Below are 16,257 nucleotides of genomic sequence, written 5' to 3' on the forward strand. Positions count from 1 at the left end.
TTACTTTTCAGAACTGGCTGGTGGAATCCATACCTGAGTTTGGCCTGTTGGCAGCAGAGGAGCCCTCTGCTGGCGAGTTGCTGTATAACACATGAGGTCTGGCATTATTACCTGCATGTGCGAGGCTGTGCCTGGACTTTCAGCTCAGACCTGCCTCTCATCACTGCTGAAAAAAATCCCTTCCTGGGAAAGGATATGCCTCCTTTTCTCGAAGTCATTAGGCAAACAGGCTGAATAATAATATTACCAGAGAACCCAAGAAAACGCAGCCTGCTCTATATCTATTCTACTTTCACGCTGCAGTACCTGTGCAAATAAGGGATTTTAATCATTAAACTCAGTGCAGACTATAGCGTGGAACGGAAGGAACCAACATTTTTGTAAATCCAAAGCTTACCAAGAAAATACATTTTAAATAAATGTTAAAAAGTTGTATTCACTATAGAGGGACCTAGGACACTATAAGCAGAGACAGGTTAGTGTCACCAACGCCTATCCCATTGCATTCTGGGGCCGCTGAAATGAGCTGTGCACGGCAGCGCTCATGGTTTAACTTGCAGTTATGTGCAACTTTTTTGTGTGTAAGCTCTTCTACTGATACAACAACTTCTTGCACAAAAAAATGTGCATGCAAGCTTTTGCTTACACGTTGTGCATACAGGTAAGCACTCTCAGGTGGAAACTCCAGGATAATGATGGCATTCACTATTACTGCCCCCCCCCCCCCCAGAGCAGTAGTTATTACCTTGTATTGTAGTAGCACTGGCAACTTAACGCCTGATCTGAGGTTAGTCTACGGGCAGAAGCTGGAGTGCCAGTGCTGGGACCTGTAGTCAGGAGTTTATGCTCACAAAGCAGGTTTTCTCTGCATAAAATATGATATATGTGCGCACAAAATGCTTTCTGCACTGAAAGTATTTTGGGGGCACATAAATCATTTCATGAACAGGAAACATGATTTGTGCACATAACTCATAAACCCTGGGGATTGGGGGAGAGGAGAGAGCTGGGAAGCTGGGAAAAATGAGACCCCTGCGCAATTAGTGAAAGGAAAAACTCCCTAGGGAGCGAAAGACCCTCTGGGAATCGGGAGAGCCATTTGGCCAGCGAGGGAGAAGTGAGACCACTGGGGCTCAGAGGAGGGACCAGGCTTCACAGTCCTGCAGCAGTCTTTCTGCTGGCGGATATTTCAGCTGAAGGAGCTTTGAAATAAATTAGCTAACCCTGCCCCCAGGACTGGCAGATGAGACCTCCCCTTGACTTCACAGCCCTGCTGTAGGTACCCAGTCTGTCAAGCAGGCACCAGGAGAAGAAAAGCCTTCCAGCAGCTGAAAGCATGAAAGGAAGACCATCTTTCTGTCCACATACGAATCCCAGAGCGAAGCTGGCCCCCACTGGAGCGGTTACACCCAGTCATGACTTGTGAGAGGTTGGTTTTGGCGATGGACCGCAGAGTCAGGACACTAGCCTACATTTCTTCAGACTGACACACAAGGAGCGCCGGAGCAGGCAGTCAGCATGTCCAGAGCTCAGCAAGGCAACTCAACCAAGATCCAGCAGATGCCCACAGCCTACACAACCCTAGCCCCAAGCCAGCCACTAGCGGGTGGTAGTCAAGGCCAGTGGTGCTGGTCAGAGCATCAAACCCAATGCAAGCGTCCAAACAGCCTCCCAAGCCCTCCCTTTTGACTGCAAGGTGTGCGTCTGGTTTTTCTCAGCCCAAGTTTTGTAGCCAGGCTGCTCAGGCTTGGTTCTGCTTCTTCGCTTTCTTAGGTAGTGCGGCAGCAGGCGAGGAAGGGCCTTTAGCTGGTGCCATTGGTAAACTGGGACAGTTTGTGCTCCAGCTCTGAAATTCGCTTCTCCTGCCCCTGGACCATGGCTCTCAGAGACTTTATCTCCTCCAGGAGCTCCTCCAGGACCGTGCGCTAGAGCGAAAGATGAAGAAAGGAGAGGATGAGGTGCTGATCTTTAGGGGTGTGCATTCGTTTGCAACATATTGACAATCCGCAACGTATAGGGCCATATTCGTTGTATTCGTGGGGAAGCGAAACGTATCGCGATTCCCACGAATACAACAAATCACCAAATTATTCGGCCGTCTAAAGGAGCGAATTTAAACAAAACCCCCACCCTCCTGCCCCCCCTAAGACTTGCCAAAACTCCTGGTGGTCCAGCGGGAGTCTGGGAGCCATCTACTGTACTCACGCCATCGGCTGCCGGTATTCAAAATGGTGCCGATAGCCTTTGACCTTACTATGACACAGGGGCTACTGGTGCCATTGGTCGGCCCCTGTGACATAGTAAGGGCAAAGGCTATCGGCGCCATTTTGATTACTGGCAGCCGACGGCCCGAGTGCAGGAGATCGCTCCTGGACCCCCGCTGGACCACCAGGGACTTTTGGCAAGTCTTGGGCGCCGATAGCCTTTACCCTTACCATGTCACAGGGGCCAACCAATGGCACCGGTAGCCCCTATGTCATAGTAAGGTCAATGGCTATCGGCACCATTTTGAATACCGGCAGCTGATGGCGTGAGTACAGTAGATGGCTCCTGGATCCCCGCTGGACCACCAGGGAGTTCTGGCAAGTCTTGGGGGGGACGGGGTCAGGAGGGCGGTGGGTTTGTAGTTAATTAAATTTTAGCCAGGAAACGAATAAGAATGGAACGCATGAACGGATCGAGGCCCCCCCTTGCCGAATGCAACATATCTGCCCCCCCCGAATACGAATACCGAATGTAACGTATGCGGTCCCTCTGCACATCCCTACTGATCTTATTGCATTTTATGTTTGAAATGATGTTACCCGCTATGAGGGTAAAAAATCCACTCAAACTAAGCAAACATGGATGGAAACTCCCCGCCCCTCCAAACAAACCAGAAAAGCCACAGAGAAAAGGGAAGGAGGAGAAATGGAGGGAACAGAGATAAAGGATGCAGAGCTGTGATGAGAGTGTGAGAGTTCACATCTGGAATTAGTTCCATGACTTGAGAATGATGAAGATGCCTGACCTTTGACAGATGAGATTTCCACTCTCTGATTCTGGAGCCCCCCCCCCCCAATACTCTCTGTTATGTGGAAGGGGGCAGAGTCTGAGCTCGATCCCCTGGGGGCTGCGCAGGAAGCAGCGCCTGGGACTCACCGAGAGGCTGCTGTCGCAGGTGGAATAGCTCCGACGAGGCCCCTGCAGTGCTCTTTTGTCTAGGATGTTCTTCTTGGTGACTTTGAGCTCTCTGTTCTTCAGAGGAACGTACCCATCTCGTAGGGAGATGAGCAGAGGACCAGCATCCTTCCCCGTGGCCCACTCCTCTGCCTCCAGCGCTGGCTCCGGGCCCGCAGTGTCTGGGTACAGGTCATCCTGGAATAGATCCGACTGCAAGAAACCAGACAGAGGTCAGGAGATTCCCCCAAACACACAGAAGCTGCAGGGCAGCCCAGATCCAGAGCCCCCACAGGCGCATCCCTCAATGGCCCTGTGCCAGAAACACACTCCCGTTCCTGGAGGGGGGGGGGCGGGGGGGTTACCCCAGTGTTACCTTGCGTGGCACCGTCATGACAATGGGTTCACATTTCCTCTCGTGCAATTTGTAAAATCTGTGGGGAAACCCAGGAAGCAAATTCAGAACAAGATCGAAATCTTCCACTTCCCGCATGAATCTACACACAAGTGTCACTCTCCCCGGCACAGGAGAAATAATCGCAGTGGCAATTCAATGCCACTAACAGGCTCAGGCAGGCTGGGCACACTGCCAACCTGCCTGTGAGGGACGAAAAGCAAGGAAGTCTGCCACGCCCGGCCCTGTTCTGGCCCAAGAGCAGCTTTCATTACAAATCAGAACACCGCTCGTTTTATCTCACCCTCCTGATCGCGAGAAGGCAGCAGCCTCCCTGTGTATTTTATGCAGAAGGAGACACAATGGGCCAGAGTTACTCCTGGGGAAGTGACGGCTCAGAGAGGGTCCCTATGGACTGCCCAGACCGGGAGGGGAGAGGCTGCACCCTGAGACCGAGGCAGCATCTTCCCCCAACTCATTCAACCCTTCAGGCATATTCCTGCCACTGAAAATAGGGCAGTCATTACGACCCAATGAAACTCCCCCTCTTTCCGTATCTACACTGTGGTAAGGCTGGTGTGACCAATGTGCCCATGTGGCCGCACCCTTCAGGTGCTGATCACTGCCGACTGTCTCCATACGAAGACCGCCGGCCTCTCACTAATCTCCCAGCTCTGACGACTCTGATGTGGAATTGGGATGGGAGGCTGTTTCTTGCTAACCTTGCGATCTCACACTTGCTGACGTCCAGCCCTCGCTTTGGCATGAACCCCATCCCCCGCTGCGGCTCCTTACTGCTGTACGTATTCAGGTAATGCACATATGGCGGCTCGTCCGTGATCTCAAAGTACCGGATGCTGCTGTCACCCTGAGGAAGGAGGAGAAACAAAATCCATCAGCGCCTGAGCTGACGCTGGCTCTTGGCAGAAGGGCGAGATGGTCACAGGGCTCCAGCGCAATCATAAAACACAGAGGAGCAGTAATATTAGTGGAATAACCTAGGTCACATATAGCTAGAGGCCTATGCACAAAGGCTTTCACCCCTTCTGTGTGTGGGACATTGCTGAGTACATTTGGGCTCAGTAACGTACAAGGTTTCTCATTGTCCTTGGCCTGCTCTTGGCACTGTTGATTACCATCTGCTCCCTGTCACACTGTCCTCACTCAGATTCTATTCTTACCTCTCCCGTCATCCTTTCAGTGTATCCTCTGTGGGTCCTCCTCCTCCTCCATAATCCCATTATCAGGGCTCGGACCTGGGCCATCCTCTCTCTCTGCAATTGTTCCTTTGCTGCTGTCACCTCCTCCCATGGCTTCACGTTCTATCTTTATCCTGATGACTCCCATATTTACCTCTTCACACTTGATATTTCACCAAGAATCCCGTCCCAAATCTCAACCTGCTTGCCTGACATGGCCACCTGCGCGCGGCACCACCACCTTAAACTCAATGTGGCCAAGACATCATTTCAACTCTTTCCTCCTAAACTCATTTCCCCATGTCCCACACTGTCTTATCCTAGTGTCCTCCGTTATTTCCTGCTGCACATCCATCCACCACGCTGCTCACCGTGTCATTTCTTTCTCTATAATCACAAAATTCAGCCCTTCTGAAGGCACCACCAGAGTCTTTATCCACTCTCTCACCACCTCCTGCTTCGACAACTGCAACCTGCTCCTCACAGGGGCTCCCACAAGGTTGTCTCTTCCATGACGTCGGACGCGTGTTAAATAGGCGCTAAGCCCCCTATTGCATTAGGGGGTGGATTAGCGCCTATTTATCCCGCATCCAACTGCGGGTTATGCAGTGCGCTCGGCTGAGCATCCTGTATTGCATCGGTCCCATTGCTACAGAAATTGTTCAGTTTTACATTCTAATCCATCCCCCCCACCCCCCAAGAACTCTGATGCAAAATGAAGTGACATGGACTAGTGGCATAGGGTCTTGTCTGCTCTGTGACCCAAAGAACTTGCCACCATGGAGTATGAAAAGCTGCCTGGGCTGGACAGGACTATGGGCTCAGCTAGCTCTACGTCCTCGCTACAACTAACGCTATGGCCACATTACAGGCTCTTCCAAAAGTTTCACACACTGATTGTCCTTAGGCAAAAACCCATCTTCCTGAGGCTGCTTTCAAATATGAAACCTGGGGTCTCCCTGATCGTGGTCTTGACGACCTGAACCCTCGTGTTGCTTCCGTGTATCCGTACAGTGATGTGTACGTCTTGCAGGGCTATAGAAGCGATAAGTGATAAGGAGTAGGAGGCTGGGGTTTGGCATCCTTTCTTTGGGTTATAAGTAATCTCTTGAGGAGTGGCGGGGGGAGGGGAGATACACAGTCGCTGAGGCTTACCTTTCCACAGAGATAGACTATGCTAGAGTCCGGATCGTAGAAAGGAAGCAGAACCCCATTACTGGTGTCCATCTCCTGCAGGACTATAGGCTCATCAAAGCTCTTCTGCATTAGAAACATCAGAGAGAGAATGATTTACCAGAAGTGCACACAAGGCCTGTGTTAGCCGTGCACAAATCCACACGCTCACAGGGTTCACATTAGTGACGCACAAGATCAGCACACTCACAGAGCCCGACATCACTGGGGTGTTCAAGGATCATTCTCTCCCCTCCCCTTCCATCTGTCCTTTCCTGACGTGGCCCAGGAGCACAGCACTTCCCCCTACCTTCACACACTGCTAAGGCCCATTGGATTGGTAGTATGTTTTTTTCTTTTTTCAGATTCTGGACACAGGCAGACAGGCTCAGAATAAGTAAATCCAGTAGCTGTGATCAGTCATGGTTGCTTCCTCTGCCTCTGCAGGTGCCCTTTCACCCCGTACCTGCCGTGACTCTCCCTCTGTCACTAGCCTGGCCTATTTTCACGTGCTCCCCTATCGGATACCAAAGTCAGTTTGCCAGTAGTTACCGTCTCATTCTGAAAACCAAAACCCTAAGCACCAAATTGAGGCTTGTTGAAAAGTTGTTAACAAGCTGCTCAGTTCACCAGGAGGGATCCAGTTGAGCCTCCCAACGTGCAGTGCCATGGGCTTAAAGCCGTCCCCACCCTGCTCCTTCACACCCATGCAGGTTTCACAGCACGCGGGCGGCATCATCAGTAGGAAGGTGGGGAAGGTGAATTATGCAATGATTTTAGGATTTCAGCAGCTTCCACGGGCTGCTCAGGGCCCAGATTCTGAGCTGCTTTGCAGGGGAATGTCGTGCTTATCTCATGCCCACAGCTTTGCAGTGCACTGTATGTGTCAAGCTTTGAGACAGAGAGGACAACAGATTAAAAGCTGCACAAAGCTTGCTGCTTAATTGTTTTCACCTTCTGCAAATATAAATCAAGGGACTGAGGGATTTTCATGGAGTCAAGTAACTAACGAGAAGTGCAGTGATAGGGAAGACGTCTACAATTCTGGTTGCCCCATTTCAAACAGGCAAAGGGGCCACTAGTAAAAGTGCAGAGGAGGGCGACAGAAATGATAAAGGGGAAGGACCATCTCTCCTATGATGAGAGGCTGCGCAGGTGAGGGCTCTTCAGCTGGGAAAAGAGACGGCTGAGAGAGGAGTTTATAAAACCATGAGTGGGGTGGAACAGGCACATAGGGAACGGTTATTCACCCTTTCAAACAACACTAGGACAAGGGGACACGCCATGAAATTAGCACTGGCAGATTTATAACAAAGCGTTGGAAGTCTTTTTTAACTCGGTGCACAATCAAACTTTGGAATCTGTTGCCAGAGGACGAGGTGAAGGTGGGGTTGAAAAGAGAACTGGAGAAGTTCCTGAAGGAAAAGTCCACAAACCTTATTAGCCAGGTAGGGTTAGGGTGGGAGGGACCTGGGAGATGGAGGGAGGGGTTGGGGGGTCTTTGTAGGAATTACTCTCACAATTGCCTTGAATATGCTATGGTGTGGTCATCCTGTTTTCAAGTTTTTGTGCTGTTATCACATTTAGGGACTTCTTTCGTTCACTTTTTCTTTGCTAATGTACATTAATGAAAATGTCAATAAACACACAAATATAAAAACATTAAAAACCCCTAAAGGCAAACAAAAAAGTGAACGCTATCCCAGGGAGCAAGTAACAGGGAATAGGCTGACTTTTGTGGAATCTGCCGGGTACTCCTGAGCTGGGCTGGATGGACCTTGGCCTGCCCCGGCCTGGCATCACTGAAGTTCTTATAATACAGCAAAACCTCCCGGCTGCAGTGCATCTGCTAAGGGACATTACCTAGGATGCACCGGCTCTCAGGTTTAGCATTAATCCCAGCCATAACCACATTCGATCGTGCTTTCTAATAGCTTTTCCTATCCCCACATAATGGAAGTCAGCTTTCCAAAGCCAGAACCCTGACAGATTGATTTGGGGTTTTTTTTTGTGAATGCGGGCAGGTGAAAGCAGAGACGGATTTAAGATTTTGGCACCCCTAAGCACTGTTGGTGCTGTCGCCCCCCCCCCACCCACCAGGTCTCTAAGTTTCCTATGGCAGCTCGGGCAGTCTGTGGGGGAAACCTTTAAAAATTCTGGAAAAAAAACCATATTACATTATAAAAATCTCTGCCATCACCTCATGGATTAAGCTTACAACAAAAGTTGCAGAGCAAACGTGTCCTACCTCCACCAAAGTCCTACACCACCCTTCACATAACAGAAAACCATGGTTCACCCCAGAACTAAAGGCCTTCAAGCAAGACCTCAGGAGGAAAGAACACAGCTGGAGGAAAAAACCGTCCGCTACCTCATTAGCTGCCTACAAGTCACTTCTCAACGTTTACAGAACCACCATCCTCAGATTGAAGAAAGACTTCTTCGCTAAGAAAATTCACCATTTCATTTTCGACTCTAAAGCCTTATTCGCGTACGTCTCAGCACTCACTAAACCTGCACCCCCCATCATTCCTGATGACCTAGCACTCGACAAAGCCACAGAACTCTCGATCTACTTTGAGAAAAAAATCTCCAACTTATCCTCCGCACTCATCTCTCCTACTACACCTCCCTCAACTCTCATCTTCACCTCCCCGACTCAACAGAAACCAATGCTTGATGCCTTCGAACCAACCTCATCGATGGAAATTGAAAATATCATAAAAAAAACTGAAACCAGCGCTGCACCCTGCCGATCCAATACCGACTAACCTACTCCTTAGCATCCCAAACACCATCTCAAAGCCAATCTCTGAAATTATCAACCTCTCCTTAGCCCAAGGACTAGTGCCCAACCAACTTAAGATCGCCATCCTTAAACCCATCTTAAAAAAGCCCAACTTGTCTCCTACAGACCCATCCAACTTCCACCCAATAGCCAACCTGCCCATGATTGCTAAAATTATGGAAAAAATAGTTAACAAACAGTTATCGGATTACCTTGAGGAACATCACATTCTGTCTCCCTCTCAACATGGATTTTGGAAGACGTTAAGCACAGAAACCCTTCTTATTTCACTTGCGGACAACATCCTAACAAACATGGAAAAAAGGTCAAACTTACCTACTTGCCCTACTCGATTTTTCTGCCGCCTTCGATATAGTGAATCATGCAACTCTCCTAGATCGATTAACAGACATTGGCATCAAGGGATCTGCACTCAGCTGGTTCAGATCCTTTTTGTCCAACAGGCGCTTTAAAGTTAGGATCAACAATAAAGAATCCCCCGCTGTCCTCTCCAATCTGGGCGTTCCCCAGGGATCCTCCCTATCACCCACCCTCTTCAACATTTACCTTCTCCCACTCTGCCACCTCCTTTCAAAGCTAAACCTATCTCACTATTTGTACGTAGATGACGTACAAATACTCATTCCAATCACAGAATCCTTACAAAAAACCCTAAACTACTGGAACTACTGTCTCCAATCAATTAACCACCTACTCTCCACCCTTAATCTGGTTTTGAATACCAACAAAACGGAGATTCTTATCATCTCGAGAGAGAACACCGCTTCCAACCCCTCTCTACCATCCCCATCACAAGCAGCCAACTTATCTATTAAACACTCTCCTTTTGTCAGAGACTTAGGCATCACTCTGGATAACCAGTTCAACCTCAAGAAGTTCGTGAACACCACCACCAAGGAGTGCTTCTTCAAACTCCAAGTCCTCAGAAACCTTAAACCACTTCTTCACTTCCATGATTTTAGACTGGTACTTCAATCACTAATCCTGTCGAAACTAGACTACTGCAACTCCCTGCTACTTGGCCTACCAGCCAACTCCCTGAAACCCCTTCAGATGGTTCAAAACTCCGCTGCCAGACTTCTCACCAACTCCAAGAAAAGGGATCACATTACCCCTACTCTTCAGAACCTACATTGGCTGCCCATCAAATACAGGATCCTCTTCAAGGTACTCACGATTATTCATAAAGCTATCCACAACCTCACTACCCTTCACACATCCACTCAACTAAAACCACACACCTCCTCCAGACCTATCAGGAGTGCCTATAAAGACACCTTGTATGCCCTCCCAAGCCAAAACTTCCCTTAGAAAACGCCCCATATCGACAGCAGGACCTCATCATTGGAATGCACTACCTCCTGACCTCAGACAAGAACCCTGTCATTCCACTTTCAAAAAGAGACTGAAAACATGGCTGTTTAGCCAAGCCTTTCTGGACACCTAATTTCTCTCTCCTGTATCTGCACCCTCACAATTAATATTCACATTCGGACTCCTCAGTCCACCTCTCAGTTTCTTCTCTTTTCTCTGTTTGCTCTAACTACCATCTCTTCTGTTTCAGAGATGATACTAGAGGTCTGCATTGCATTTCTATTATAGTTCATTTTATCTTATATCGAGAAGAGTTATATTATTATATATTATATTTTATTTTACAATATGTTTTGAGGAGTTTTGGACCGTTTTTCTTTTGTTAACTGTAACCTATGTTCTTTGTACCGCCACTGAGTGATTGTTGATGTTACACTGTAAACCGATATGATTTGTATATTTTACAGGAATGTCGGTATAGGAAAAATAAAAATAAATAAATAAGTAAAAATAAATTAGTTTTACAATATATGTATTAGGACAGAGGTCCATATTCAAAAGTCATTTAGACGGATAACGTAATAGTTATCCATCTGAATGACTTACCCGGCTCTATAGTCAGCCTTTATGTGGCTAAATAGTAATATTCAGAGTTAGCTGGATGACTTAGCCAGCTACATCTGGTCAAATCAAGGAGCTGTCCTAATCCGGCCGGCTGGCTATATTCAGTGGTCTGGCTGCACTGCCCAATATGCCTACAAAGTTAGCCGGATACGTTTGCTATCTAGACTATGTCTGAATACAGACCTCCTAATTTATTTTATTTTTATTGGTGAAGAAAAGTCATCTCGAGTCTCAGTACAGGGAGGAAACCTCAGAGGTGGGGAGAGGAAGGGAGAACGATCAGGAATGAGAGAGGAGGAGGAGGAGGAGTGTGGGGAGGATTAGGAAACTGGGATGGGGAAGAAGAGGGAGAGAGAGAGGCGGGTGCTCGGATTGAGGAGGAGGGAATAGGAAGGGTTGGGGAGTGGGTTCCAGGATCTGGGGGACAGAATCCAAGATCAAGGGAGGGAGGATCTGAACTGCAGTGAGTGGGGAGGGGTCTTTACCAGGCTCCGGTCCTGCTCCTTGCATCGCACCCAATATGACCCACACATACGCATGGCACCAAACCATGAACGCTGCCCCCTACCCTTGTTCCCCTCTCTCTCACACACAGGCCGATACAGTAAAGCGCGGCCGCGGTTACCTTGTTTCTAACCCGCTTTGGACGCACAATTTGGACACGGAAGGCGAACCCACGATTCAGTATCCGGTTTTACGCGTCCTTACCGCTTGCCGAAATGGACGCGTATCCGTCTCCGCCCCCCGCATGTATATGATATGTTAATGATCGATTTAGCTATTCCCTCCGATACAGTAACATGCGCCCAGATTATCACCTTTTTAACCAGCTTATTTGCTGCGTCTTTAACCTGCATATTTACCGCCTACCCTGACCCTGGCGTTAGTGTGGTGTTCAGTCAGCTTCCCGCTGCCTTGAGTGCCCGGCTGAAGCCCAGCAGCAGTTCTCCGAATCTGAATCCGTTCTGTCGCGCTGCAGTTTATGCCACCGCTGACTCCGGCCGAAGAGTCATCACTAACTACTGGTTGAGTTGCCCGCAGCAAAGAAAAAAAAAAGCACCACATGCCAGCAACAAAGAGGGCTGCTTAGAACTTAGCCGCCCAGTCCCAAACCAACCCAATCCACAGAAAAAAATGCTTCTCGCACAAGGGGGGAAAAAGTAACCCAACCTGGCACCACCGTGCTTAACGTCAGAGTACTTCGGTTCCGTAGGGAAGAACGGACACCGTTTCCGGGGCCTCCTCAGGCCTTCTCGTGGGTTTGGGCTCCTTGTCGCCACTGACTTGCAGTGGGCTTGAGCTCCTGTACCAGGCCCTACCCTACACACCCTATGCCATGACCTCGGATTTCCAGCCGGGCGCTCAGTTTGCGGCGTGCGTTCATGCAGTGCAAGCTTCCCTCACACACACACACACCCCATCCCAGAACAGGACAGATACAGCACAGGCAGCCGCAGTGCAAGCTTCCCTCACACACACACACACACACACACACACACCCCATCCCAGAACAGGACAGATACAGCACAGGCAGCCGCAGTGCAAGCTTCCCTCACACACACACACACACACACACACACACCCCATCCCAGAACAGGACAGATACAGCACAGGCAGCCACAGTGCAAGCTTCCCTCTCTCTCTCACACACACACACACACACCCCATCCCAGCACAGGACAGATACAGCACAGGCAGCCGCAGTGCAAGCTTCCCTCACACACACACACACACACACACACACACCCCATCCCAGAACAGGACAGATACAGCATAGGCAGCCACAGTGCAAGCTTCCCTCACACACACACACACACACACCCCATCCCAGCACAGGACAGATACAGCACAGGCAGCCGCAGTGCAAGCTTCCCTCACACACACACACACACACACCCCATCCCAGAACAGGACAGATACAGCATAGGCAGCCACAGTGCAAGCTTCCCTCACACACACACACACACACCCCATCCCAGGACAGGACAGATACAGCATAGGCAGCCACAGTGCAAGCTTCCCTCACACACACACACACACACACACACCCCATCCCAGGACAGGACAGATACAGCATAGGCAGCCGCAGTGCAAGCTTCCCTCACACGCACACACACACACACCCCATCCCAGGACAGGACATATACAGCACAGGCAGCCACAGTGCAAGCTTCCCTCTCTCTCACACACACACCCACACACACACACCCCATCCCAGGACAGGACAGGACAGATACAGCATAGGCAGCCGAAGTGCAAGCTTCCCTCACACGCACACACACACACACCCCATCCCAGCAAAGGACTGATACAGCACAGGAAGCCACAGTGCAAGCTTCCCTCACACACACACGCACACACACATACACACACACACACACACACACACACACACCCTGTCCTGCTAATGCTGCTGCAACATTCTCTGACATGGGAGGGGGCAGCTGAGAAGTTACAGTCATTCTGGCATCGGCCTTTTTGCTGACAGTGCGCATTGTGGACGGTGCAGAGTAATGCAAACATGGGAGCAGGAGATGGGGGTCTCAAAGCATGCAGCCTCCTGCTGAGCAGGGGTCTCCTCAGTCCGATACCCAGCGCTAATGCACAAGTCCCCCGGGCACAGAACAAGCACACGTTACCGGGTCCCACAAGCCTAGCTCTCTCTGGCTCATTCGGGTAAAGCCAGTGGTAAAGATGTGTCCTTCTCGGGTAAAAATGGCCCTCATAGGCCTCATTCCTTCATGGGGAGCAAACTTCTCCTGGGGGAGGAAGAAAGTTATTGCACATTTTATGTAAAAGCAAGTACAGAATAACCAGCAATTGCTCTGGGCCTGAGAAACCGTTTCCTGCTTTCGGCAAGAGCAGCTTCTTACTGGCAGTGACCAAGACACAACGCGCATTTCCATTGGCATCCAATCACCGCAAGAGGAAGTCCAGAAATATCTTCTTTTTATTCCTTTACAACAACAGCCCCCCACCCCCACCCACGATTTCAGGCCCAGATTGTCCAATCATTGTTATCTGGAACTGAAAGAGCAGGGATTTCCCTGCCCAGCTACGCACAGCCCCACCACCACTCTCTGTTAAGATGTTTTTATAGCTAAGCCACGGAATCATTGTACGTTACCTGGACGACAGAGAGGTGGCCACAGTGGCTCTGGGACTTCCTCTTCCAGAGAAAAGGGCCTCAAGCATAAAAAAATACACAATGTCAGGACCCGAGGCTCAGCCCCTGCGCCCCTGCTGTTTCCTGGGGGATGTTACGGATGCAGATTGCTACCGACCAAAACAGTCCAGGAAGAGAGATCCTTGGACAGGCTGCAGAGTGTCCAAGGCATCAATACCTCCTCTCTCACTGGCTCCCATCAGGCACCTATTCTCTGGCCTCCATCAGATCCCAGAAAGTGACCTGGGTTTCCTGCATGAGGCAGGGCATCCAAATATTCTGTCTATCCTTCTTTCACTGCAGGCACAGAAGGGGACCTGGAACTTGCATTCTGATTCCATTTTGTATCTTGTGTTTGTTGCTTAAGGATTTCTGGAACATGGATAAAATACAAATCCTACGTAAAACACCTTCTCCTACCAGGTCCCGGAGTGCCTGCTGCTGTTCACTCATGTTGCTGAAGCCAGTTGCAAAGACTTGCCGTCAAGAAATAAATATGGCCCTGACCAGACGTGGCCCTTCATGTGGCCTGATTTTCTCCTTATCAGAATAGTTAGTGGGTTAAGCAGAACACAGCACAAAACATTAGTGTGTTGTCAGTGGCACCCCAAAACCCTGACACAACAAGATGTAAAAGAGGAAATACCAGGCATGAGGGTCACACCTACAAAGATGGCTTATGGAGTCACTCCAACATGGCAGCTCAGCTTTCTTTACACAGTGCTTAGGAGATGAGGCTTTCTCTCTTGCATGAAGGTATTTTGGGTTGGGGTCTCCGCTGGCATAAAGAGGTAGTGGGATGTGGTTTTCTGTCTCCTATAAAGGTATTTTGGGTTGGGGTCTCTGCTGGCATAAAGAGGTAGCGGGATGTAGTTTTCTGTCTCCTATAAAGGTATTTTGGGTTGGGGTCTCTGCTGGCATAAAGAGGTAGTGGGATGTGGTTTTCTGTCATATAAAGATATTTTGGGTTGGGGTCTCCGCTGGAATAAAGAGGTAGCAGGATGTGGTTTTCTGTCTCCTATAAAGGTATTTTGGGCTGGGGTCTCTGCTGGCATAAAGAGGTAGCGGGATGTGGTTTTCTGTCACATATAAAGGTATTTTGGATTGGGGTCTCCGCTGGAATAAAGAGGTAGTGGGATGTGGTTTTCTGTCACATATAAAGGTATTTTGGGTTGGGGTCTCTGCTGGAATAAAGAGGTAGTGGGATGTGGTTTTCTGTCTCCTATAAAGATATTTTGGGTTGGGGTCTCCGCTGGAATAAAGAGGTAGTGGGATGTGGTTTTCTGTCATATAAAGATATTTTGGGTTGGGGTCTCCGCTGGAATAAAGAGGTAGTGGGATGTGGTTTTCTGTCATATAAAGATATTTTGGGTTGGGGTCTCCGCTGGAATAAAGAGGTAGTGGGATGTGGTTTTCTGTCATATAAAGGTATTTTGGGCTGGGGTCTCCGCTGGAATAAAGAGCTAGTGGGATGTGGTTTTCTGTCATATAAAGGTATTTTGGGTTGGGGTCTCTGCTGGAATAAAGAGGCAGTGGGATGTGGTTTTCTGTCTCCTATAAAGATATTTTGGGTTGGGGTCTCCGCTGGAATAAAGAGGTAGTGGGATGTGGTTTTCTGTCATATAAAAGTATTTTGGGTTGGGGTCTCTGCTGGAATAAAGAGGTAATGGGATGTGGTTTTCTGTCATATAAAGATATTTTGGGTTGGGGTCTCCACTGGAATAAAGAGGTAGTGGGATGTGGTTTTCAGTCTCATATGAAGGTATTTTAGTTTGGGGGGGGGGGTGTCTTTTATCTGCTGTATGGGTTTTAAGTCATTGCCGTCAGGGACAGATGGCACCCGTAGGGAGAGGACTTGGAGCAAGGGCTTCTCTCCTTCTCCTGCCCCTGGAAAGCAGAGATCAGCAGGGGGTGAATCCAGGATTGTGGGGATGTTCAGGAGTTAGCGACCAAGGCTCGTGTCTACGTTGCGTATGCCTAAATCCAGGCCTGACGGCTAATGTCCAAGAGATGACAGGGACATACGACATGTCTCTGTTTTAGGATAAGCTGATATGATTTGGGACAAGAGCTAAGAAACGGGCAGAAAGAAAGGCGTTTTAACGTTTAAATAACCTCAGCCCGGGAAGGGCTGGCTGGAACATTCTTAGAAGAGTGGCAGGTAAGTGCCTGCTCTCTGTAAATGTTAACAAACAGCAAAGCCTGGATCATGCCTTCACTTGTTCAGTCAATCACTCTTGGGGAAGCAGAGTGAGCATGTAGGATAGGCGAGCGAGTAAAGACGATACCCTCCTCTTCGTCCAGGTGCGTCACTTCACTCTGTGCTCAGCTTTATTTTTTAGTTCCAGGTTGCAATCATATTTTTAATGTTGTTGCCCCCGATTGCTCTCTGCTTTCCTCTCTTGCTCACAGACCGGTA

At 49.2% G+C, this 16,257-nt stretch overlaps 1 protein-coding gene across 7 annotated transcripts in view; it reads right to left on the minus strand.

The window, feature by feature from the left end:
- Positions 1-303: 303 nt before the first annotated feature.
- Positions 304-16,257, minus strand: part of CORO6 (coronin 6) — a 59,437-nt gene continuing 43,483 nt past the window's right edge. For 6 of the 7 annotated variants that reach the window (XM_029611473.1, XM_029611470.1, XM_029611474.1 and 3 more), the window contains 6 exons: positions 13,312-13,431; positions 5,908-6,012; positions 4,276-4,421; positions 3,536-3,593; positions 3,142-3,372; positions 304-1,925 (listed from right to left, as the gene is read on the minus strand). In XM_029611473.1, coding sequence (XP_029467333.1) covers positions 1,803-1,925; positions 3,142-3,372; positions 3,536-3,593; positions 4,276-4,421; positions 5,908-6,012; positions 13,312-13,431 — 783 coding nt within the window. In that variant the 3' untranslated portion in view covers positions 304-1,802. The remainder of the gene's footprint in view (positions 1,926-3,141; positions 3,373-3,535; positions 3,594-4,275; positions 4,422-5,907; positions 6,013-13,311; positions 13,432-16,257) is intronic. The other variant, XM_029611471.1, reaches the window with a different exon arrangement.

This window comes from Rhinatrema bivittatum, chromosome 8 (genome assembly GCF_901001135.1).
Source record: "Rhinatrema bivittatum chromosome 8, aRhiBiv1.1, whole genome shotgun sequence".
NCBI classification, from domain to species: domain Eukaryota; kingdom Metazoa; phylum Chordata; class Amphibia; order Gymnophiona; family Rhinatrematidae; genus Rhinatrema; species Rhinatrema bivittatum.